We start from the raw sequence: 27,291 nt of genomic DNA on the forward strand, positions 1-27,291 counted from the left end.
GAATCTTACTTTATAACAACAATAACTGACATTTATATGGCATTGCAAAGTATTTTTAAGGCATTATCTTACATCTTGAACATCTTGACAATATTTGGCAGTAGGTTAAAAAAAAAAAAGTAACTTTCTAACAATCAGAGCTACCCAAAAGTGGAGTGGGCAGTAACTTCAAGCAAATGCTAGCTGATCATTGGTTAAGGATGTTTTAGTGGTAGGATAGGGGTTGGATTACTTGACTGCTGAAGTTTGCTTCAACTCTGAAATTCTGTGCTTATTCCCATTTTACAGAAGAAACCCTCTTAGAGAGGTCAAGTGCATTGGTCACATAGCTAGTAATCATCAGAGGCAAGATTTTAATCCAGGTCCTCTTGACTCTATACAATTCATCATTAAGCTTTGTCCAACATAGGACAACTCAGCAAAGTATTGGATCAGCACCCAATGGGCATGGTAACACACACATTCTTTTTGGAAGAGGGTGCTACAGACCTACCCCAAGAAGGGCATGCCTTGCTAGTTGATGTTTTTCTTTGGCAGGGTGGATTTACACTGAACCCATCCACACTTCCAATACCACAGATCTGTATGACCACTGGCTAGGGTTAAGGAAGCAGTCTCTGGCAATGAAAAATCAAAGAGATGATATAGAAGAAGCATTGTTCAGTGGATAGAGCACAGGGTCTGGAGTCAGAAAGACCTGAGTTCAAGTCCAGCCTTAAACACTTACTAGCTGGGTAAGTCACTGAGTCTCTTTTTGCTATGATAAAATAGCAACTGTCTCAGAGTTTGGCATCCCACCAAAAAACTCCATTTACCCAGTCCTTGGCCTTGCTTTGGCAATAACAGGATGACACTTTGGAGAGGGGCATTGCTGAGTGAGAAGGGGCTGAGAAATGCCCCATTGGCTAGGCTCATGAGGTATAGGAGGGGACAAATGTCTCTCCCCATCAGAAGCCCATCTCCACCCTCTTGCCCCATCCTACCTCTTTTAAAGATTTTCGTAGCTCTTCTTCATCTTTTGTAATACTCGCAGAGACACTGATTTCTCTTGACTCATATGGTGGGAGGGGCTCATAAATGTCTATGCATATTTTGGAACCTTCATCCTTCGCCTCAGCCATGGCACTTTCTTCTTGAATTCCGGGCTCCTCATAAGTTGAGGTGGAAAGAACGCTCGTTTCCTTACTTGGCTTAGTCTCTGTTGAGATCTGGGTATCTTCTGGCTATGGGATTCAGTTGAACCCAAAGTGAAAAGTGGGTAAGGATTTGGAGATTTTTCTCTAGGGCAAGAGTTCTTAACCTTTTTCTGTGTCCCGGACCCCCTTGACAATCTACCTTCTCAGGAAATGTTTTTTAATGCATAAAATAAAATACATAGGATTACAATTGTATTGAAATCCAATTATCTATCAATTATCTATCTATCTAATCTATCTATACACATATACATATGTATTTTAAATTTGTGGACCCCTGGTTAATAATCTTTGGAGTAGGGGGACGCACACAGAGGTCAGCCTTCATCCACACCTCAAACTTTTCATCTCTTAGTCCCAGCTCACAGCCCAGGATGACTGACTTCCAAATAAGTGTCAAGGAGTCCATATTGGAGTAATGGCATACAAATGAGGCAGGCACAGCATGGGGGTTGGCCCCTGGTGTCCTCTCCTCCGCTCCTTCACAGCAAGCTGCCCTGTGGTAATGAGCACACTCATTTGGAGAAGTAAGAGGGACCCACACTGGACTTGCTTATTTTTGCATGTTATTACCCAGAATGCCTTGACATTTCACACCTATCTAAGTGTCCCAATGGTGGGCAAGGAAATTAAACACGGTTCGGGTGTTGCTTCCTGACTGCCCCATAGATTGGTGGAAAACATGGTTCTGAGCTATTCCCTATTTGCCTGGGGTCTGCCCTGAGTGTAAGGCTAAACTCATGGACTCAGAGCAGAAATATGCTCAGGTTGAAGAAATAGCAGGTTGTAAGAAAAAATTTATCTGACAAGTCATTTGCCTCGGAGGCATTAGGGTAAAAAGGGCTGGACTTGGAGGCCCTGGGCAAGGCTAGCCTTGTCTGGCCTCAGTGTCCCCCATTCTAACATGAAGTGATTGGATTAAATCATCAGATAACAGCTAAAAAGTACCTCAGGGGTCTTTGGATCAATGCCCTCCTTTGGTCTCTAAGGTCTCCTCTGTCTTTGACCTTCTGTGATTCTGATTCTATTTCTGAAAGGAGATGGATGAAGGTACTGCCAGCCAGTACACTGGGGAGTGAGAGCTGACTTAAAGGATAATAGCATTAAACAGCGAAAGGGACTTCAGAGCCCACTGAATTCAATCCCCTTGTTTTAAGAAGGCAGAATCTTATCATCCAGCACTACATTCTACCTATCCTGAGTCTGGCCTTCGACTCCCATATTGCCTCCTACCTCTTCTGATTTCACCCTTGTCTGTTCATATGCCCATTGCTTGGTGTGATTGTTTTTTATTTTTATTTATTTTTTTTTGCAGGGGGTGATCTTTAAAAAGAGTGAAGAAAACCAAATCACTAAACATGAAAAGGGTGAACATAGCACTAACAAAGATGAAATCAAAGCAATTATAAGTTCTTTTGCCCACTTATATGCCATAGTTTTAAACAATTTAAGCTGAAATGAGAAGACTATTTAAATTAGTGGAAGTGGAAAGAGTGGAAGAGGAAAGAGAGTATTTAAATAGACCCATTTTAGAAAAAAGAAATTGAACAGGCCATAAATGAGTTTCCTAAGAAAAAAGCACCAGGACCAGATAAATTTACAAGTGAATTCTATTAAACATTTAAAGACCAACTAATTTCAATATTAAATAAATTATTTGGAATAATAGGCAAAGAGAGGGTCCTACCAAACTTCTTTTATGAAATGAATATGATACTGACACCTAAACCAGGAAGAATAAAAACAGAGAAAGAGAATTATAGACCAATTTAATTTATGAATATGGATACAAAAATCCTAAAGAAAATCTGAAATTACAATATATTACACAGATTATAAATTATGACTGTTAATATTCATATTAATACCCATATAATAACATGCACCATTAGAAGGATTTGTGAGTTCTCCAATTGGACAATTGTGGGAAATCACACAAGGCAGATTACCACCCATTTAGAATTTAAAAGATAAATGTCAAGATAATTGCTTGAAGTTCAGAGAGGTTAGAGGACTTTCCACATAGTCATAGAGAATAGTGCATAGTGCATGGGAAGGCCAGGATTTGAACCCTGAACATTCTGACTTTCAGTACTACATTTCGCCCACACCATGCCATGCTATCCCTGATTAGTCCTCATAACAGGTCATAAAGGGCTTTCCCCACAGCAGCCCCAGGTATTGGGGTAGGATTACTCTGTGAGGACAAGGACTGTCTTCTGCCTCTTTTTGCATCCCCAGCACATAGTAGGTGCTTAATAAATTGATTGATCAGAGGTGGGGGAGAGCCAGGAGCTGTTTTGGAGGGCTTAGCAAGAAAGCCCTCTCAATCAAGGTTGATCAGCAACTCAGAGTTGCCTGGGGATCCTTGGAGGGTTAGTGACTTGCTCAAGAGTCCTAGATGAGTAAGATAAGTCCCAAGATTGCACAAACAGGATCAAAGGAAAGATGTACCTGCTGCTCTTCACCTAGCTCCTGTATCTGCTTCCTGTCCAGGATATCACTGCTGCCTCTGCTCATGTCTGAGAACTAATCAAATAAAGATGGGAGAAGGTCAGCTTCCAGAAACCCAAGAGGGACCTGCTAGCTGGCCCATGAAGTTGCCAAACAGTGAAGAGCCCATTTACAAAGAGTCTCAGCCTGACCATGCAGCCCACTCCCAGCATGGGCCGTCCCCTCCTGGAGCTTGCTCACCTCTCTCTTGGGGCTCATTTCTATTCCTCGGACTTCACTTAGGAATTGCAGTTGTTTGCGCAATTCTTTCACCTCCTCTTTGAGTTGGGCAAGCTCATTATCTTTCTTCAGGCAATCCTCCTCTAAGGCTGTAAGCCGTCTGATCTCATCTCTCATCATGAGCAACTGCCGATCCTGGGGAGAGAACAAGACCATCCTCAGTAAATGGGTACTTTTCACAGAATCTCCAAAAGGGACCTCGGTGGCCATTGAGCACCTCCCCCACCAATACTAGGGCAGGCACCATCTCTACAACAAACCTGACCCCATAGGGTCATCTAGCCTCTGCTTTAAGAACTTCAAGGAGAGGACATCTACCATCTCTCTAGTAGCCCCTTCCTCTTGGGAAAAGCTCTCACTGTTTGGAATTTACTCCTGATACCATTATACCTTCCACTTGCCTGTCTTCATATCTCTCTCTAAAGCTAAGCAGAACAGGGGCAGCTAGGTGGTGCAGTGGATAAAGTTAAGCAGAACAAATCCAAGTCTCTTCTGAGTGCAAGTTCTACTTTGCCAACTGCCACTATGGTATCTAGAATCAGATGCCCTGTAGGCATTTCAAACCCAACAAGTCCAAATCAAAACTCATGATCTTCCCCTTGTGAGAAAATAATGGGACTTGGCGGATACTCAAAGGCTCACCTGGAGATTAATCTAAACTGATTGAATTAAGTAAGAGGGATTGACTTTGTTGATTAGCCTACTTCAAGTTAATTAGATTGTAACCACACCTGGCAGGCCCTTAAGAAGGTATTGTTCTCTATCGAAGGCTAAGGACTTTTGACTCACTACTTGGAGACCACCCTCAGGTCCAGTGAACCAATGGATTTGGACGATGGCTACCAATCAGCTTGAAGCAGTGTGTAAGGGCCGCCTCTCCTCCAGACCTATAAAAGGCTTCCACACTCAGTTTGAGAGGAGTTCCTGGTTGAAGCAGGCTCATGGAGGAGGACTTGAGGAAGAACCAGACCAGGCTAGAACTCTAGGATAGATAGGTCTTTTCTTAACTCTGCATGTTCTTTTTTTTTCTAATACCTAGTGAGATTTAATAAATGCTTAATGCCCAAAGACTGGTGCTAAAGCTTCTAATTTAAGGCAACCACACATTTAGATTTTAAACATCACACCCTGAAACCCACCGTTCCTCTTAAAACTTCCTGAATTCTGTCAAGAGCATAGCTCTCCTTCCAGTCACCCCAGATGTCCAAACTCAGAATACCCCTTGATCCCCTGCTTTTCCTCTTACCCCACATAGCCGATCATTTCTCAAGTCTGACCTTTGCCTTTCAAAACCATCCTTCCCCCCAACCCCCCACCCCGTTTCTGCCCAGAGTTTCTGGGACTTAATCTCCATAAAGGAAAAGGAAAAAAAGCAAAAAGCGTTGAGTCCCTACTGTGTGTCAGCCTCTGTGCTAGATAAAAACTTTATCACCATTTTATAGATGAAGAAACCAAGGCTCAGAGAAATGAAGTTGGGGATGGGGGGCGGTAATTGGTAATAAAACTGGAAAGATCAGAAGGAGCCAGTTTGTGAAGAGGTTTAAATACCCACGTTTATATTGGATTTTAAAGGTGACTTGAAACCACTGGAGTTTATTGGGGAATGGGGAAGGGCTTGCCTGTGCTTTGGGAAAATCATTTTGGCAATTCTATGGAGGGTGGGTTAGAAGAAGAGGAGGCTCGAGGCTGGGTGACCCATTGGAAGGTGATTGCAATAGTCCAGGTAAAAGGTAATGAGGACCTGGACTGGAGCATTTGCTGTGTGGTTAGAGAGAAAGGGATGTGTCCAAGCAATATTGTTGACCAAAAAATGATAAGATCTGGAAGCTGATTAGATATGTGGGGTGAGGGGAGTCTACAGGGTTTAGGGTGACATCGAGGTTGCAGACCCAGTTGACCATGGTATCCCCAATAGAGAAGTTCAAAAGATGGATGGGTTTAGGGGGAGAGATAATGAGTACATATATGTCTTCGATATTGTCTCTTCTGATGGAATGGAAACTCCTTGAGGGCAGGAATAGTTTCATATTTGACTTTGTCTCCCCAGATCCTAGCACAGTGCTTGACCCATTGCAGCAGCCCAATAAATGCTTTTTGCTTAACACTGAAAATGGCCTCTAAATCTACAGCACTATACAGTTTGTAGTTATAATGGCTCCTATACGTAAAGCTCTTTACAGTTTACACAGGCCTTTCCTCCAAGGGCCCTGGGGTGTATAGGCAGAATGCTCCATGGAAATCAGAGCCCTGGACTGGCTCACCTTCTCCTGAATCACAGTAGCATACCAAGGAATCTTCTGGCTTGGGGCCCTCTTGACTATGGTCTCGGAACTGGGACCCTCTTGGCTTAAGTATTGGAATTCACAGGCACTCTTGCTATATGTGAGTTTCTTCCCTAAAAAGAAAAGGAGAGTCAGTGCTCCATTTCTTCTAGCACCTTAATGTGTTCTAAGATACCTTATCATGTAAAGTACTGCCCCTTTTTGCATGGGAATATGCAAATCAAGACCTCACCCTCCTGATGTCATTGGTCCTTTTTAAGAACAAAAGATAGGGGCAGCTAGGTGGCGCAGTGGATAGAGCACCGGCCCTGGAGTCAGGAGTACCTGAGTTCAAATCTGGCCTCAGATACTTAACATTTACTAGCTGTGTGACCCTGGGCAAGTCACTTAACCCCAATTGCCTCATCAAAAAAAAAAAAAGATATATAACAATGACAAAAAGCGGGGGGAGGGGGGGAGGGGGATATCCACATCTGTATAAGAAAAATTGATTTAAAAAAACACAGCTAGAAAAGAAACATCCTCTAAGATAAGAGAAACTGCCCCACAGGTGAATGTTATGAGAGGACGTGTTCTGTATGGGGAAAGGCCCTATCATTGATGATGAGGATAACAACCCGCATTTACATAGGAGTTACTATGTGCCAGACACTAGGCAAAGTACTTTACAATGATTATCTCATTTGATCCTCGACAACCCTGGGAGGTAGGTGCTATTATTATCCCCAATTTACAACTGATGAAACTGAGTCAAACCAAAGTTATGTGACTTGCTTGGGGTCACACAGCTAGTACGTGTCTGAGGATAAATTTGAACTTAGGTCTTCCTGACTCCTGGCCCAGCACTCTATCCACTGAGCCACTACCTACAGATTAAAAGAGAGAAAGGCCTGAAACCCCAGAACAAATCTGAGGAAACTGGCATTTCTCTTGCTCAAGAAATCTACTTGTTATTTAAAGAGTGTAACACTTTTTTTCAGCACCCTATCAGGGTGCCTGTGTAGTAGATGAGTTTCTGACTGTTTCAGTGGTCCAAGAGTAGCAAAGAAATGGTTTTGCCCAGTAGGAGAGCTGGAAGGGCTAGCCAGCAGAGAAGTGGTTTGGCCCAGCCAGTAACATATGTTGCAGATTATTCTCTAAAGAGACCCAATAGTAATAATAATAGTTAGCATTTATGTAATGCTTACCACGTGCAGGTAGTGAGCTAAATGGTTTACAATTATGCTATCATTTCATTCTCACAGCAACCCTGGGAGGTAGGTGCTATTATTATCCCCATTAGCTGAGGAAACTGAGGAAGATTGAGGTGTGGTAAAAATTAGAGAATTTGGCCCTCAAAGAGGTTAAGTGACTTGCTCAGGGTCACACAGATCATAAGTGTCTAAAGACATTTATAAAATCATGCATATGCTGATACATCAATAGTACAGGTTACATATATATTTGTATATATATATATATAATCAGTGTAATCATATGGATATGTAATCATTATGTGAAGAACTTACATAAAAGCATACATGTCAACATTTTATGAACAATTTTTAAAAACCACACATTTCAAAAATAACAGTGAATGGCATTAAAAAGAAAAATGGGGACAGCTAGATGGTGCAGTGGATAGAGCACCGGCCCTGGAATCAGGAGTACCTGAGTTCAAATCCGGCCTCAGACCCTTGACACTTACTAGCTGTGTGACCCTGGGCAAGTCACTTAACCCCAATTGCCTCACCAAAAAAAAAAAAAGAAAAAGAAAAAGAAAAATGTTTCATAAATCACATATGAGTGAGTATATACAATGTCTTATATGTGTGTATGTGATATTGCAGAATTGTATTTGTGTTTCTTTGTCATTGTAATTTATTTATATTTGGAATTGTATTTATACTGTTATACTGTTATAACTAGCATGTCATACAGATCTAATCCTAGGCTCAATAGTTCTAATACCCTTATCTTATCGAGAATCTCCAAATTTCTATGATGAGTATCAATGTCGTATAAAGGTAACTCTGAACTGGTAAATAGCTAGAGACCCCAGTGAATGCACTCTGTTCCAATAGATTCCATCTAATGGAAGCAGAAGTAGTAGATGTCATCAGGCATCTGAGAGGGTCTGATCTGCACAGTTGGCAACTGAGTTTGGCTTAGAAGCCAGAGAAAAATGGAAAGATATTGGGATTATGTTGTCTTTGTTTTCCAGAAAAAAAAAAAGTTCCTATGACTCCATCTGCAAAGGTGAAGTCTTCATCAAATGGGAATTTTTCCATGAGACTTAGGGACATTGGCAACAGAGGGTTCTGTGTCCTCCCAAGCAAAGAAAAGAGGGAGGCACATTTATATGTATGTGTGTGCATATATATACCAACATAAATTTACTCTACTTATCAGTGATCCAGTGGACAGGGGGCAAAAGGAGAAACACAGCTATGGTGCTCAGAGACCTGCCGGCTGAAATAATAAGCTTCTTTAGGTAAAGTCATTCTTTTTGTGTTGTGGATACAGCAGAGGCTACCGGTAGGTCCAGAGACCTGTGCTTCTAAGTGATTCACCCAGTTAGCCTGTTTTCCATATTTTAGACCCTGGAACAAGTGCTCTCCATATTAAGAGACACATAAAACAGGGATCTACATAAACCAAATCCTCTGCAAATCTTTTCTCTATGGTGTCATACTAGAACATTCCGAAAAGAGTAGCTAGATATAACATGCCTCACATTCACAGATCATTCTTGGACAAGCAAAGCTGTACAATTCCCAAGATGCAAAGATAACCCTAATTAGCTTCCACCAGCAAACTATATCTTCAACTACAGTTTTATCAATGACGCAAACAGGTCAAAACCGTAAATCAATGAAGGCATATCTGTGAGAGAGGAGAAGAACAATGGTGACAGAAAAAAAATCCAGTTAAAATTCCCCTTTGCAGGCAGGGAAACTTAAGCATAATCAGCTAACAACTTGGCCAAGCTCATTGAATTGGGAAAGGGACCTCAGGATGCATACTTGTAGGAAGGGAGGGCTCTGGAATACAGAGAGGGAGGAAAATACCAGGGACAAACCCTGTCTTTATGCCTGGACCTTATTCAGCCTCTTACCTGCTTGAGTTGCCTTTAAAATGTCAGAGAATGATGCCTCATCCGTCATTTTCCAGTTCTCATAGTTGATGTTTTTGAAGTATGTGCCACTGGGCAGGTCAGACACAGTAACCAACCCTGGTGCTGGGAAGTTATAGAAATTTTCTAATTAATTTCAATTCAATGTACTTTGATTAATTACCTACTGTATATGACTTTTTTGGGGGAGGGGGGGCAGGGCAATGAGGGTTAAGTGACTCGCCCAGGGTCACACAGCTAGTGTCAAGTGTCTGAGGTCAGATTTGAACTCAGGTCCTCCTGCATCCAGGGCCAGTGCTTTATCCACTGCACCACCTAGCTGTCCCCCATATACAGCTTTTTACTGGACACTGCAGCAGATTCAGATATGATCATAATTTCTGGTCAATCAAATAGTCAATCAAGCATTTATTAAGCACCTATATGTGCCAGTCACTGCGTTAAGTGCTGGAGATACAAAGACCAAAATGGGATGGTTCTTGCCCTTGGGAACTTATTTTTGATAAGGGGCCAACACATACACATAAAAGTATTTACAGAATAAATGCAAAATCAGGACAAGGTGTTTGGAGGAACAGGCAGCTAGGAAGATCAGGAAAGGCTAAGTGCTGAAGGTAGGGGTTGAGCTAAGCCTTGAAGGAAGTAAAGGATTTTATAAAGCAAATGGGAGAAAAGAGAGCATTTCAGACATTGAGGTTAACCAATGCCAAGGCATGGAGTCATAAATAATATAATGAAAGTCTCATAAATGGAAAGGAACTCAGAACTCATCCGATTCTATCAGCACCTGAATATCAGTCCCGATATGTAGCTCACTTGCTTCAGTGGAAAGAGGGCTGGATTTAGAATCAGGGATGTAGGTCTAAGAACTGGCTTTTCCCCTCGTTTCCTACATGACTTTGGTCAACTGACTTGACCTCTGTGGGTCTCAGAAAGGATTAGACTAGAGGCTCTCTGGGGTGCTCTCAAGATCTAAATCTATGATCCTAAGATTGAATGAGATCCCATTGAAAACAAATCTTGGGGCATGGCTAGGTGGCTCAGTGAATAGAGTACCAGCCCTGGATTCAGGAAGACCTACGTGAGTTCAAATCTGGCCTCAGACCCTTGACACTTACTAGCTGTGTGACCCTGGGCAAGTCACTTAACCCCAATTGCCTCGCCAAAAAAAAGAAAGAAAGAAAGAAAGAAAACAAATCTCAATCAGTCAATAAATCAAAAGATCTTAGACTAAGTTCAAACAAATTTTTGAAAGCCATTGGGTAAAGTAAAATGATTGCAAATTGGAAGTCTGTTCCAATAGGCTGGCAAACTTGGTCACGGCTCCAGAGATTATTTATAAATTATCAAGTTGAAAAAGGAAAAGACCCCCAAATTTTTAGTGAGTGTGGAATTCTAGCTGAATCGCTCTAAGAAAGAACCATGTGGGGGTGAAGGGGAAAACCTCAACCTTGCCCTTAGCCAGGTCTCCTTTTCCCTCCTTTCCATTACAAAGGGTTTGAAGGATATTAGCCCTCCCACTGGCTCCCATTTTCCTGTTGGTGTCTAATGCTGTCCCCAGATCAGTGGACAGCAGTGTCTACATCAGGAGTCTAGGAGGTTGGGCATAACTTCACCATATCTAAAGGGAACTACATGTTCTCACAAATGGGAGAGAAAGACTTCTAAGTAACTAGAAACTATGAGTTGAACGCTTTTGCTAAGCATGCTTTCTCAGCTTGAGCCCACTTCCCCCTGTATTCTGCATGTATTTATGAAAAAGTGTGCACAAACTTTTTAGGGGAGGATTTTTGGTACCACCTGTTTATATTGTACCACCTTAATAAATTCCCCTTGCTAAAATGGGGTAATCTTGGGGAGAGGGGATGTATACAGTGGAGGTCCAAGCCAATGGTATTAGAGAAAATAAACTCCAATCCTTCAAGGATATTTCCAGAACCTTGAGGGAGAGATATAGCCAGTATACCCCTGGGAACCCAACTGGTCAGTGCTGTAGGAGCTGAGATAAGGATACCTGATAACTACTTGGGCTAAATGTATTTGTTGTCTCTCAAAAAAAAAAAATGTAAACATCTTGAAGACAGGACTATTTCTTTTTTTTTTTTTTTTTGGTCTTTGTAAAATTCGCTCCTAGCAAATTTCCTGGCACTTAGAAAGCACTTAACAAATGCTTACTGATAGATTAATAGATTGAACAAGGGTCAATCAGGACTCAGAGTTGATTACAAGTTTGAAATTTAGTTTAATTTTGCATTTTACCCAGGGTATTATAGACACCTATTATCAGTCACAAAATGACACATTTTTTTCTTATCTTTGGTTCCTGGGTTACTTTCCTGAAAACTTAGTTTTAACAAACATTTCAAAACTAATTTTCCCCCTTCCTTTGAGCAAGATAGCAACAGATTTTTTTTTATAGAGACAACCACTGAATGTATTTCTTTATTTCTGCATGTGTGTCTCCATAGGTAGAGATCCATATATTTTTAAGAATCTTACAGTTTAATAGTGACATGGGGCTTAGGAGATATCAAGGAATCAAGAGACTATTAAAGTTGAGCTTGGCCAATTCGATATCAGGACTGACACACCTAAGAAGTAAGGGGAGAGGGCAGCTAGGTGGCGCAGTGGATAAAGCACTGGCCCTGGATTCAGGAGTACCTGAGTTTAAATCCGGCTTCAGACACTTGATACTTACTAGCTGTGTGACCTTGGGCAAGTCACTTAACCCCTATTGCCCTGTAAAAAAAAATAAGTAAGGGGAGATAAAATTCTATAGCAGGAAAGTCAGTTAGGTGTGGCTACTATCTGAGCTGAGAGGCAGAGATAACTCCAGAGGTCAGGACTATCATTCCAAAAAGAGAAAATCCCCCTCATTCTCATTCTCATTCTCATTCTACTTGAAATAACTTTGTATTATTCAGTACATGCTTTGTATTTATAGATCTGAGTATAGAAAGTAGAAAGTAAGCTACCTAAGGGCTGAGACTCTTGTTTTTATTTATTTAAAAATTTGTGTTCTCTTTATACCCCTGGTGTCCAAGATGGTTTCTTCTCCAAAGGAGCATTGGCTCACTAGTTTGTACTTTTTGTTTGTTTTCTCTCCCTTCTTTCCTCTCCCTCCTTTCCTTCCTTCCTTCCTTCCTTCCTTCCTTCCTTCCTTCCTTCCTTCCTTCCTTCCTTCCTTCCTTCCTTCCTTCCTTCCTTCCTTCCTTCCTTCCTTCCTTCCTTTCTCCCTTCCTCCCTTCCTTCCTCCCTCCCGTACTTACCCAGCTCTGTTTCTGTTGAATACTGAGCATTTCCTCAGGGGTATCCTACAACCATTCAGTGTACTTTACTCTAATCTCAAATCTACTCTCAAGAGAGAACAAGGCCTACCTAGTTGGGCCGAGGTAGAATGTTTCTACCCAGCCACTTTTAATTGTATCACTTACCCCACTGTGATGTTGATGTTGATCTATTGCTAAACCTGGGGCATTCAGCACGCATGAAAAAGGCCCTCTGAAGCTCCTGCATTAGTGGAAGATAGCCAGTTCCACAGGTGATGAGAGAGTTGACACCTAGAGCATTGTTCTTGTCAATACTGATCCTGCTGGTATTAAGAGGGGGTGTTGATACTGTCTTTGCCACCATCCTCCTGAAAGATGAAAGAGTCAGGACAGTCACTATAAGCAAAACGATGAAACCACAGAATCTCAGAGTTGGCAGGGACCTCAGAGGGCCATATTGTCCTACCCGTCCACTTGCCACCTCCTCAGTAAGGTGACTTTCCAACTTCACTTGAAGACCCCCAGTGATGGTGAACCTACTATGACCTCCCAAGGCAGTGCATTCCATTTTGTGAAAACTAGAATTGTTTGTGAAGATTTTTCTTTCATGAAATTTAAATATACCTCTCTCTATCATCTTTTGTGTGTGTGTGTGTGTGTGTGTGTGTGTGTGTGTGGTGGCAATGAGGGTTAAGTGACTTGCCCAGGGTCCTACAGCTAGTAAGTGTCAAGTGTCTGAAGCCGGATTTGAACTCAGGTCCTCCTGAATCCAGGGCCGGTGCTTTATCCACTGTGCCACCTAGCTGCCCCCCTCTCTCTGTCATCTGACTCATTGATTCTAGTTTTGTTCTCTGTAGTCAAGCAAAAAAAAACAACAAAACAAAACAAAACAAAAACCTATTCCATCTTTCCCATCACAGCCTTTCAAATATTGAATTCAATCATCATATCTTCCCTCAAGCTTGCCCTTCTCCATGCTAAACGTGCTTATTTCCTTTAAGTAAATTTTCCTATGGCATGAGGTTCCTATGAGAGAACTTTCCCTGGTTATTAACAATCTCTCCCATCCCTCATGAAATTATTCTGCATTGTTGTTTAGATACTTTGTTTAGACTTACCTCTTTACATGTTATAACTTGAGCTCCCTTCCCCCCAGTGGGATGTAAACTCCTTTAGGACAAAGGACTGTTTCCTGTCTTTGTATCCTTGGCATCTAGCATAGTGCTTTGTACAAAGGAGACACTTGATACATATTTGTTGACTTGAGTTGAGTAATCTTAAACCAGTCACTATCTTGTTTGCACTTCTCTTACTTCTCTGGCTCAACCACTTGTCAGTATCTTTCCTAAATATAATGCCCAATTTCCTAAATATAAATACAATGCAATATCCCATAAGTTGTCAGACCAGATTAAAGTACAATAGGAGTATCATTTCCCCAATCCTGGGCTCTATGCATATCTTAATTATATGGCAGGCTAAGATGCCACTTGCCACTGTACGACCCCAGGTATGTCCCCCAGCTCCAATTTTTTTGTACATATTGGTACTTTTCCTCTTTTGATCTTTGAGATACAGACTTGATACAAGTATTGCTGGGTCAAAGGCTATGCACAATTATAGATTGTTCTCCAGAATGGTTGGACCAGTTCACAATTCCACCATGCATTAATGTTTTTGCTTTTCCACAACCTCTCCAGCATTTGTCATATTCCTTTCTGTCATGTTAGCCAATCTGATAAGTGTGAGGTGATACCTCAGAGTTATTCCTCTAATCAATAGTGACTTAGAGCATTTTTCCCCATATGACTAAAGATGAACTGGAGAAGGAAATGACAAACCACTCCAGTATCTTTGCTGAGAAAATCCCAAATGTGGTCATGAAGAGTCAGATGTAACTGAAAGAACTCAACAACAACAACAAAATCTTCCTTCTCAAAGATATAAGCCAGAAGCACCCAAAGCAAGTTTCTTGAAGAAAGACTATAGCTTGATAAATTTCAAATGGGACTTGCCCAGATTTACACAGCCAAGAAATATCTGATGCAAGAGTTGAACTCTGGTCTTCCTTGATTCCAAATCTAACACCAGGCTATTTCTGCCATTTGCTGCTTATGGAAGCTATGGAAAGGCAGACTTTGATTCTGATTGAATATAAGGCAACACTTCTTAACAGCTAGAGCTACTTCCAAATTGAATAATCTTCCTCTGGCATGAGTAAATGACCTTGATGTCTGAGATCCCTTTCTAGCTATAAATCTATGATAATGTAATGCTGCTTCTAGAGGTCTTCAAGCAGGGCTGGATGGCCACTTGACAAGGATGTTGTCAAGGGGATTCCAACTCAGGCATGGGAAGGACCAGATGACTTCTGAACTCACCCCTCAACTTTCAGATTCTATGATTCTGGGCTAATTAAGAAAAACAGTCCTGGCCCTACCATTTCACAATCCAGGAATTTGAAGATTTAAGATTTTCTAAACCCAGAACAATGAATCTATTTACTGAGTTACTAAGCAGGCTTGAGGTTGGGCTTCTTAATCTCTCATGGTAAATTGTGGCTAAATTGGGGCAACCAGGTGTCACAGTAGAATAGAGTACTGGGTCTGGAGTCAGGAAGATTCATATCCCTGAGTTCAAATCTGGCTTCAGACATTTCCTAACTGTGTGACCCTGAGCAAGTCATTTAACCCTGTTTGCTTCAGTTTCCTCATCTGTAAAATGAGCTGGAGGAGGAAATGGCAAACCACCTTAGTATGATTGCCAAAAAAACCCCAAACGAGGTCACAAAGAGTGAGACACGACTAAAACATCTGAACAACAAAAATTGTGGCTGATCTTAAGCCTTGAAGGCAAAACTCTTAAAATCTCTCACAATTCAGTCTTGGAATCAGAGAATCTCTTGGTTGGAAGCAATCTCAGAGGCCATGATGTACAACTCAGACCCTGAATAAAAATCCATCTCCCAACAAGTTGTCTAGCCTTTATTTGAGGGAAAACCCACTAGACTTCTTCTTCTTTTTTTTTTTTAGTGAGGCAATTGGGGTTAAGTGACTTGCCCAGGGTCACACAGCTAGTATGTGTTAAGTGTCTGAGGCTGGATTTGAACTCAGGTACTCCTGACTCCAGGGCCAGTGCTCTATCCACTGCACCACCTAGCTGTCCCCCACTAGATTTCTTGAACAGTCCATTCCATTTTTGGACTACTCTCATTGTTAAGAAATTTTTCCTGTATGTTTTGTATGATTACCCATATATAAACTATATCAAATTGCTGACTTTTCCAGGGAACAGAAGAAGGAGGGAGACAGAGAATTTGGAAGTCAAGTTTTTACAAAATGAATGTTAAAAGTTATTTTACATGTAATTGGGAAAAATAAAATATTCAAAAAAGCTTTTTTCCTGACTCATGAACTGATGCAAAGTGAAGTGAGTAGAACCAGAACATTATACATAGTAAAAGCAATATTGTATGATGATCAACAATGAACAACTTTGCTATTCTGAGCAATACCATGATCCAAGATAATTGTGAAGAACTTATGATGAGAAATGTTATCCTCCTCCAGAGAAAGAACTGATGGAATCTGAATGCAGAGCATTCTCTAATATTTATTTCTTATGGATGGGTTGTTTTTTTGGGGGGGGCTGGGGGGAGTCTGTATTTTCTTTTGCAATGTGGCTAATATGAGAATATGTTTTGCATGACTTCACATGTATACTCTATATCAGACTGTATGCCTTTTCAAGGAGGGGAGAGGGAGAGAGAGAGAGGGAAGGAGAGAATTTGGAAGACAAAATTTAAAAAAATAAATGTTAAAATTTTTTTCTAAATTTTTTTACAAAAAGAAAATGGAAAAAAGGTTATCCTGATGTCAAGATAATTTCTTTCTTTGAACTTTTCACCCATGGCTCCTCATTTTGTGTGGAGTTTAAAAAAAAAAAAAAAGGCCAAAGCCAGGAGTATGTCAGAGCTACTACGGTAGGAATGATCTTCCTCTCCTACCTTCCATTTGTGCCCCCTCCTCCTGTCTAAGGCTCGTAAACTCATCTGTACTACTTGATTGCTCACTGGCTTTTGATAAGATAGTAGGTACCAACTCTATCCTTTCCAGTAAAATGGAGGAGTCTAATTCAGAAAAAACAATCCTGGCCCTACAATTTCCAAATCTGAGAATTCAAAGAATAGGATTTTCTAAATCCAGAACAATGAGTCCACTTACTGAGCTACTCAGCAGGCTTGAGGTTGGGTTCTTGAGAACCAGGCCTTACCACCTACCCTGTCACTGCTTCTTAAGAGCCTCCAGGCCTTACCATCTGACTTGCCTCTGACCTCTAGACTCCCTGGAACTGTTAAATGACCTGATATGACCCTAAGGACCTCTGGGCTTCGCCATTCACCCTTCCATTATGCCCTAGACCCTTAATACCTTTAGTTGTTTGCTCTTGTCCTGTATCTAAACTTTCTTTTATATGCTGTCTCCCTCAATTAAAAGTGTGAGCCCCTTGAGATTGTCTCACTTATTTTATATGTATACTCAGTCCATAGCACAGTTCTTGGCATACATTAAGTGCTTAATAAATGATTTTTCATTCATTCATTCATTCAAGGTTACTCTCTCTTCTATTTGGCAGAACTCCAAATGATCAAAGACAACTATCAAAGGTACACATCCAAATGGGGTTTTTCAGTAAAAAACTGGAATATAGATTCCTTTGAAAAGAATCAGCCTGATTTTCTAAATAGGCCTAGGTAAATAAACTTTTTATCATTTCTCAGAACGAAAGAAAAAGTTGATGGTTCTCAGGGAGACTTCATCTCAAGACGCCACAAGGCTGTCTAGCTAAAGGTTTCGTCTGCAGCTAGGAGGTCTTTAAATGTCCTGAAAAACTAGAAGCATCAGATGGAGAAAAGGGGACTATGTTCTTGCCACAAAGTAAGCTCTTGATAAATGCTTGCTGATTCATCAATTGATTAGTTCTCTGCAGGAAAATATGCAGAGAGGGGAGTTGCTTTGAGGCATATCACAGAACCTGTGATTCTCGTCTTTAAAGGACTAAATTGAATTATGTCTTATTCTGTGTTCAAATGTCTCCTCCTATGCACAGAGCAGTCTGAGAACATCTGCTGTTAATCTGCAGGAAGAAACTCAACTGCTTGGAAATTGAATCAAAAAAGATAAATAAAGAAAAAAAAATCTCTCCTGAAGTTGTAATGTTGGTCCAAGAAACACGTTAAACAATTTGAAATTATGCGCAAACAGTTACAGAACTGTTCAGGCCTTCTGACCAAATGATCCCACTGCCAGGCATACATCTCTAAGAAGTCAAGAGCAAGGGGCGGCTAGGTGGTGCAGTGGATAAAGCACCGGCCCTGGATTCAGGAGTTCCTGAGTTCAAATCCGGCCTCAGACACTTGACACTTACTAGCTGTGTGACCCTGGGCAAGTCACTTAACCTCATTGCCCCGTAAAAACAAAAACAAAAACAAAAAAAAAGAAGTCAAGAGCAGAGGGGAAAATTCAAAAGATAACAAAATATATTCAGGATAGCACATTTTGTGACAGCAAAGAACTGGAAACAAAAGCGGATGGTGGGGCATCAATGGGGGAAAGACTGAATAAATTGTGCTATATGAATGCCAGGGTAGAAACAGGGATGCAGGAACAGCATTGTGATAGCACATCTTTAAAATTAGAGTGAGTTTTCAGCATCACTGAATCTCAGAGCCAGAGAGGATTTTTTAGATAGATCCATCCATGCAGGAATGGAAATGTCCTCTACAACAAGACCTCTAGGGAAGGGGAATCCATTACTTTCCCATGGCAGTCCATTTCACTTCTGGATAGTTCTCTCAAACTATTATAAAGTTTTTCCTGGTATCAATCCAAAGTCAACTTTGCAGCAGTTTCCTTCCACTGTTTTTATTTCTGTCCTCTGGGACCAAGCAGAAGAAAACATTAGTTCTTCCATTTATCAGCTCTTTAAATACTTGAACACAGCCATCTCAACCCACCACACCCTAATGTTAAATCTTCTCTAGGGTACATATTTCCTAGTTCTTTCAACAGATCTTCATTTGGCATTATACTGATACCTTTTGGGGCAACTAGGTGGCACAGTGGATAGAGTGCTGGGCTTGGAAACAGGAAGATTCAACATCCTGAGTTCAAATCTGGCCTCAGACACTTACTAGCTATGTGACCCTAGGCAGGTCACTTAACCCTGTTTGCCTTAGTTTCTTCATCTGTAAAATCAGCTGGAGAAAGAAATGGCAAATCATTCCAATGTCTCTGAGAAGAGAACCCCAAAGAGGGTCACACAGAGGTCAGATGTGACTGAAAAATGACTTAACAATAAGATCTTCCACCATCCTAGTCCCCCTTCTCTCGACATTCTCCTACTTATCCACATCCTACCTAAAATGTGGCATCTGGAGTTGAATACTATCCTCCAGATGCGGTCTGGTTCAGGCATGGCAAGACTAATCCCTCCCTACTTCTTCATAGTCTGCCATTCTCCCTGCAGCCTAGTAGATCATTAGCTTTTGGTCACTGTTGCATCATTGACCCTCCCTGTCAGGAAGCGAGCACTCCACAGTGCTTCACTTCTAGAACTGTGACACCATCCTGGGGCAACATTCTGTAGTCTCCAGCCCCTACCATCTGGCCAGCTAGCCACAAAGGAAGGCAAGGCTTTTCTCTCTCTCTCTCTCTCTCTCTCTCTCTCTCTCTCTCTCTCTCTCTCTCTCTCTCTCATAAAGAGCCTCTATACTGGTGCAATGGATAGATTTGGAGTGAAACTCTGGTTTTGCCACCTTTTTCTTCTTGTGCAAATCACACATCTCTGGGCCTTAATTTGCTTATCTGTAAAATGGAAGGGTTGGACTAAATTGGCTCTAAATCAATGATTATAAAATAATACAATTGGAGAGGGGAGCTGGGGTAGGGGATTGGACATTTTCCCTGACTAACTGGAAAAAAACCCTCAACCTTCTGACATTCTCAATATTGGGGGGGGTGGGCAAAGAGGGTTAAGTGACTTGCCCAGGGTCACACAGCTAATGCCAAGTGTCTGAGGCTGGATTTGAACTCAGGTCCTCCTGAAACCAGAGCCAGTGCTTTACTTACTTTGACACCTAGCTTCCCCAAACCTGACATTCATGCATTTATTCAATAAGTGCTCCTCAAGGCCCTGTGGCCCTGAGTGAGTTGCTATTTCTTAAGATTATTTCACACTTCCTACTTATCTTTAGCTTCTAGAATTCCAGTCTAACTAACATACCCCCCATCTACCTGAGATTTTTCCTGATCCCTCAAGTTGTTAATGCCTTTTCCCCTTAGAAGTTTATTTTGTACTTTGCATATATTTTGTCTTTAATCTGGGTGAGTGCTGTCGTCTGCCCCACCACCCAGAATGTAAGCTTTTTGAGAGTAGGGACTTTTAGAGGTTTGTGGGGGAGGGAGGTTGTTTGTTTTCATTATTTTTCCTTTGCATTTCCAACATATAATACAATGTCTGGTACACAATGGGCACTTAACACATGCCTGTTGAATGGATGAATGAATGAATGAATGAATGGATGGATGGATGGATGGATGGATGGATGGATGCATGGATGCATGGATGCATGGATGCATGGATGCATGGATGAGTGAATGGATGGATGGATGGATGGATGGATGGATGGATGGATGGATGGATGGATGAATGAGTGAGTGGATGGATGAGTTAGTGAATGGACGGATGGATGGATGAGTGAATGAATGAATGGATGGATGCATGGATGAGTGAATGGATGGATGGATGGATGGATGGATGAGTGAGTGGATGGATGGATGAGTTAGTGAATGGATGGATGGATGGATGAGTGAATGAATGAATGGATGGATGAGTAAGTGAATGAATGAATGAAAAAGTGAGTGAGTTGTGGAGGGGATATGTGTGGCTAGAAATTCCACCTATGAAAATTCAGTTTTATCCCAATACCTTGCTCTTGGAATAGCTGGAACTAGGACTGGATTTGGGAAGCAGGGACGGACTTGCTAGACTGGATGAGGTCTTTGTATTCCGGATGGTGACATCCCAAAGGTTATGGAAGCCCTTCGCCACAGCATTGGAGTTCCTTCCCTGTTTCTTGGACCCATCTTTTCCCTTTCCAGGAATCATCAGAAACCTAGAGTAAAAGCCAAAGCTTGTCACCGAGAGACTCTCTTTCCCAGGGGGTAGATAATGTTTGGCCTCGTCTGTTTCACAACAGGACTTTCTCAGGGAAAAAAATGGTACTTCAAGATTTAAATGTTCATGTGGCCTGGCATAGTGCTGGGTTTTGGTTTGTTTTTTAATTGTCCTAAGTCAGGAGGCCAGCTTCCAGATCTCTTTATGTTGAACCAGAAGCAATGAGGCAGCCTTTTTTGTTGGACTTTGAGAAGAGCTAGACAGATGTCATCACAGTTGTTTCCATAGCAACCCTGAGCATGAGCAACCTCACCATTATGAAGATTTTATACATTTTAGGATAAAAATTACAACTCAATGAAAGGACACAGGACCTAGATGACCCTGTTTCTGACTCCATGGCTGTTTACTAGCTGCATGATTTTAGACAAATAACCCTAGGCCTCATTTTCTTAAGTTAAAATCAATTTGGATTAGATTATTTCTAAGGCCCCTTTCCATATTCTGTGGCTTGGCAACTCTGTAATGAGTGATAACTGCCTTTGAATTTTTGAGAAAGCAGATTAATTACAGTGGTGAGGGGGAAAAGCTTGCAGGCCACTAAATCATATCTCTTTTTCAGATGTTTTCCCCATCTTTTATTTGCATAAATGATTTTTTGAGTCCAAGTATAAAACTTTAAGTTCATCCCTGTTAAATTTCACTGGTGGAGGGCGGGGGGGGGGGGGGACAGCTAGGTGGCACAGTGGATAAAGCACCAGCCCTGGATTTAGGAGGTCCTGAGTTCAAACCTGGCCTCAGACACTTGACACTTACTAGCTGTGTGACCTTGGGCAAGTCACTTAACCCTCATTGCCCTGCAAAAAAAAAAAAAAAAGAAAAAGAAACAAAGAAAGAAAGGAAAAGGAAGACAGAAAGAAAAGAAAAGAAATTTCACTAGGACAGGTCTGTGTCTCTAACTCATGCCTAGGGCAAGGAGGCTGGTAAACCTTGCTACATTACTCTAATTAGATTGGCCTTAAAGTTCTGGCCCAGAGGTGTCAAACATGAGATTTATAGGCCATCTAGGACCCACAACATTCTGATATTGGCCCTAACCAAATTGAAATGTAATTGGGAAATATTTAACAAAATAAATACAAATACAATAAGACACAGACAATGTTAAAGTGTTTTTTTAAGTCAATATGCAGCAGCCCACAGGGATCATTATGTACCAGTTTAGTTGCCCATTTCTCTTTGAGTCTGATCCCATTGTTATGGTCTTTTGGGGTTTTTTGATTCCGACCCTGTCTCTCCAAGTATTAGGAGTCATATCTAGATCTTTCACCTGCAAATGTGATAAGATTAGGAAAGATGCTTACATCCTCCACAACCCAAATTAACATAACCAAGAAGTTTCACTGTGGGATACCTTTATCAAGTGGGACTGCCTCTTTGATCAAGTTACAGATTCAAATGCAAAAACTAGGTTCAAACAACTTAATCAAATTGGGAAAGAGTGAACTGGACAAAATCAGATGGTATGATTGTATTGGGAATGGTTGAAAGAAATGGACACACCTCTTCACACACCAGAGGAGGTCCCAGCAGGAACATTCTGGCATCTTTTTTGGAGAGTTAAGCTTTGGGAGTACTTTGAGGAACCAGACCCCTAAATTTATAGCCAGAGGGCTTCAAGCAATGGAGGGAGGGGAAGGGAGTATCACATTTCTCCTCCCTACCAATGACAATATCATCAGCTAGAACAGAATAGTAACAAACAATGCACCCAGCTTTGAGCTGATGGGGTCACTAAAGAGACAGCTAAAGAAAAACAGCTTTAGGAAGTGGGATGATCTCTTTGGGAGGGAGAGAAATGTAGTTTCATTACTGTACAAAGGGTCCCAAGAAAGGTCCTTCATGTACCAAAAAGATTTCATGAGGTGAAAAGGTCTTTATTTTCTAAGTTTCAGCCCACTTTCCTTTGGAGTCTGTATGTACTTATTGGAGAGCATGTCCCAGACATTTGGGGTGATGATTTTAAATAACCCTTTCTAAAATTTTATCATCTCTGGATGGCTAGTAATCAAAGGGGAGCACAAAAATGGGAGCTTGTGTACAACAGTAACAGAATACCTCCAACCCTGAAGGGAACCTCTAAAATACAGTAGTCAGCCTCCTTCTGCAGATCTAGTTTTCAAATGTGGACCAGAAACAGTCACAGAATAATTGGAAATGCTCCTTTTTTTTTTTTTAATTTCTGCAATTGTCATCTTGTGAAAGAAGAATCAGAATGAAAGGGGAAAACCTTAAAAAAAAAAAGTATAAACAGTATGGTTCAATCTGCATTCAGAATCCACGGTTCTTTTTTCTGGATGTGGAGAACATTTTCCATCATGAGTCCTTTGGAGTTGTCTTGGATCATTGTATTGCTGAGAAGAGTTAAGTCTATCACAGTTGATCATAACACAATGTTTCTGTTACTGTGTGCGATGTTTTCCTGGTTCTGCTCACTTCACTCAGCATTAGTCTACTTAAGTCTTCCAGGTTTTTCTGAAATCTGCCTGCTCATCATTTCTTTCTTTCTTTCTTTGATACATTTTTTTAAAAAAAGTTTTCTTGGTTGAATAGAATTTTATTTTCCAAAATATATGTAAAAACAAATTTTGACATCAATTTTTTAAAACTTTGTGTTCCACTGCTCATCATTTCTTATAGCACAATAGTATTCCATTCCATTCATATACTAAAATTTTTTCAGCCATTCCCCAATTGATGGAGATCTGCTATAAATATTTTTGTACCTGTGTGGGTCCTTTTCCCTTTTTTATAATCTCTTTGGGATACAGGCCTAGTAGCTGTATTACTGGGTCAAAGGGTATGCACAGTTTTATAGCCCTTTGGGCATAGTTACAAATTGCTCTTCAGAATGGCTGGATCAGTTTACAACTCCACCAACAATGGACATGTTCTTGATGAGAGCTTTGTTACTATTTAAAGTTGTTCACATATACCTAGTTGTAGGACTATGTCAATTCTTCTGGTCCTACTTTGTTCTCTCTGAATCACTTCAAAATTTCCCTCATATTTCTTTGAATTCTTCATATCAATTTTTCTCTATGGTATATCTCATCACATTCATTTGTTTAGCCATTCACCACTTGTTGGGTGCACAGTTTGTTTCTGATTATTAAATGATCCATTCTCCAATATGGAGGGGAAAATGATATAATAAGACAGTTTTTAATTATAGTAATAGTTGACACGTTTATTGTGCTTTTAGGTTTGCAAAGCATTTTACATATGCCATCTCATTTGATGCCCCATAACAACTCCATGAGGTGGGTACTACAGGTATTTTTATGCCCATTTGACAGATGAGGGAGTAGGAAGCTCTCAGAGGCAGGATAGGAACCCAGGTTCTGTGTATTCCTAATCCTTTGATCTTTTAGGAAGAAACAAACCATAAGCAATCAGTTGAAAGGGTTCAAAATCACTAATGATCCGAGCAAAGTAAATTAAATCAGCTCTAAATTATCTTATACCCATAAAATTGGCAAAACTGGGTATATCTCTAATACTCCAATGGTTCTGTGATAATTTATATCAATGTAGATAAATTATCCCCTCAATGAGGTAGACCATGGTCCATCCATCCTAGCCCATCCCATTGACTCTCAACAATGTTCCCCTATAACTTTACCATGGAGGTAAATCTTTACCCAAGATGATGAGTGTTATGGGGGAAATGGATGGGGTTTGGGGTAGGGATTCTTAGGAATTCCTCTTTAAAGAATTATACCCTCTTGCACACAAATCCAATTAGAGTAAAATGATAGTTTATTTAGTTGCTAGAGAAAGGAAACCAAGAGAGAAGTCCTTGGACTTCTCATGGGGAGAAGGCATGGCACAGAGACATGGCTTTCTGAGATACCTAGCTCCTCAAGCAGGAGACAGACACATACTTTTATAGAGGACTGATGGTGGTTGGTTGAGGTGATCATCTGACTGGAAAGTTCCCTTATTGGGGGAGTACCATCCCCCACTGGTGGTGGCTGGGGGAAGTTGGGAGAGGGGCAGCTTGGGATCTCAAGCCATCTCTCTTCCCCCTCAAGCCACAAAGGGAGCAGCCACACCTAATCTTATCTTCCAAAGGGGTGGGGGAGACTAGAATGAAGGGTGGTGGTCCTGGAGCTAACTCAGTCCCCTGGTCTTAGCTTAATGAAGGACTGACAGAATTAAACCATACCTAGATAATGGACTTTGCCTTAAGAAAGTTGAATGAGGGTCTTCTGTATTCTTTTCCCTGATGTCATCTCTAGAATTCATTTTAATGTAGACCACCTTCAAGTCATGTCAACCAATGGAGTTGAATGATGATAACCAATTAGCTCTGATTAATATATAATGGCTGGAGGGGTGGTGTCTTCTGGGTATTCTAGGTCTTCTGAGCTCTTTTTTTGGGTCTCCTTGAGTCCACATGTTGTCTTTCTGTGAGACAGCATGGGTCTTTGGGGACTTTTCTTCTGCTTATGCCAACTGGCATGCTGAAGCTCTCTCCCTGTTTTCTCCACCATGTGGCCTGAGACCACGAGAAGTTAGGGAGATAAACATGGTCAATCCTTTACTGGCACAATATTAATAAATTAATGTATGCTTACCCAAAACTGTTGTCTATAGCTGTAGCAATAGCAATTAAATTTTTTTAAAAGCACAATAATAAGAGGTGAAATGCATTGCTGGCATGACTGTGGCAAAAGAGGCACACTAATAGAGTGTTGTTGGATCTATAAGTTGATTCTCTCTTTTTGGAAAGCAACATGGTACTATGCAATATAATTTATCTTTTAAAATCCTTTTACCATTTAAGCCAGAGAGCTTACATCTTTGTTTATGCCTGTGGTAAATTATTGACAGGGAAGAAAAACTATTTTTGCTGGACAAAAATAGTCTTAGAAGCAGTGTTTGTTCCAGTCTAACACACAGACACACACACACCTGGAAACAAATGATGTGCCCAGCAAGTGAAGAATGGTTGAATAAATTGTGTTATATGAGTGTGATAGAACATTATTGCAGTATAAAAAAGGATGAATATGAAGAATTCAAAAAATATGGAATGAGGGGGCAGCTAGGTAGTACAGTGAATAAAGCACCTGCCCTGGATACAGGAGGACCTGAGTTCAAATCCAGCCTCAGACACTTGACACTAGCTGTGTGACCCTGGGCAAGTCACTTAACCCTCATTGCCCCGCAAAAATAATAATAATAATAAACATTTTTACTTATAGTTTTGAGTTCCAAATTTTATCCCTCCTTCCTTCCCTCCTCCCCCCAGGCAGTAACCAGTGAGATATGGGTTATACATATGCAATTATGTAAAACACTGCCATATTAGTCATTTTGTACAAGAAAACTTGAATTAAAAAAAATGAAAGAAAGTGAGAAATAGCCTGCTTCAGTCTGTGTTCCATCAATATCAGTTCTTTCTTTGGAGGTGGATAGTATGCTTCATCAGTGCTCCTTTGGGATTGTATTGGATCATTGTATTGCTGAGAATAGTCGAGTCATTCACAGTTCTTCATTGAACAATATTGCTGTCACTGTGTACAATGTTCTGGTTCTGCTCACTTCAATATATATCAGTTCATACTTTCTAGGATTTTCTGAAATCATCCTGCTTATCATTTCTTATAGCACAATAATATTCCATCATCATCATATACCACAGCTGGTTTAGCCATTCCCCAATGGATGGGCATTCCTTTGATTTCCAATTCTCAGCCACCACAAAAAGCTACTATCAATATTTTTGTACAAGTAGGTCTTTTTCTCTTTCTGGGGATCACTTTGGGATATAAACCCAGCAGTAGTATTGCTGGATCAAAGGTTATGAACAATCCCATAGCCCTTTGGGCATTGTTCCAAATTGCTCTCCAGAATGGTTGGATCTATTCACAACTCCACCAATAATGTATTAGCGTTCCACCTTTCAAATGAGGCTAACGATTCATTCCTGGTAGAGAGAGCATTGGGTTTGGTGCCAGGAAGGTTTGAGTCCCACCTTAGACGTTTGCTAGCTTCCTCTGTACAGTGGAAACAGCTTTACAGGGTTGTCATGAGAATCCCATGAGATTGTGAATGTAAAGAGCTCTGCAAAACAAAGAGCTACACGGACGTGAGCAGTCTCAATCACAGATGCAGCTGTTTTCTGGATATCTCTCAGTTCACAAGCATTTACTTATGGAGCAGCCAAGGTACTAAGTGATGCTGATACAGGACAAAAACAGTCCCTTCTTCTCCCGGAGCCCATGATCTAAGGGGGTTTTGGGGGTTGTGGGGGTCACAAACATGAGACAAATGAGGTATGTGCAAGATGGCTACAGAGATGATGGGAGGGATGGAGGGAATACTAGCAGCTGGGGAGTTGCAGAGAAATCTTCAAGGAAGCCCAGGAGGCAGATGTGAGCAGGGACAATCTTCCAGGGCTTCCAGATTTCCTGGAACTCTCAGTAGTGACTTTCTTTGTTTCCAGG

General features: G+C 41.0%; 1 protein-coding gene across 1 annotated transcript in view; it reads right to left on the reverse strand.

Annotated features, from left to right (window-relative positions):
* The window catches only part of CCDC27 (coiled-coil domain containing 27), a 34,498-nt gene extending 13,734 nt beyond the window's left edge, over positions 1–20,764 (reverse strand). Inside the window, 8 exon segments of the mRNA XM_043993856.1 lie at positions 984–1,223; positions 3,651–3,725; positions 3,891–4,064; positions 6,191–6,324; positions 9,309–9,431; positions 12,761–12,963; positions 19,954–20,018; positions 20,585–20,764. Of these exon segments, the coding sequence (XP_043849791.1) occupies positions 984–1,223; positions 3,651–3,725; positions 3,891–4,064; positions 6,191–6,324; positions 9,309–9,431; positions 12,761–12,963; positions 19,954–20,018; positions 20,585–20,764 (1,194 nt within the window).
* Positions 20,765–27,291: the final 6,527 nt, after the last annotated feature.

Source organism: Dromiciops gliroides, chromosome 3, assembly GCF_019393635.1.
Source record: "Dromiciops gliroides isolate mDroGli1 chromosome 3, mDroGli1.pri, whole genome shotgun sequence".
Lineage (NCBI taxonomy): Eukaryota > Metazoa > Chordata > Mammalia > Microbiotheria > Microbiotheriidae > Dromiciops > Dromiciops gliroides.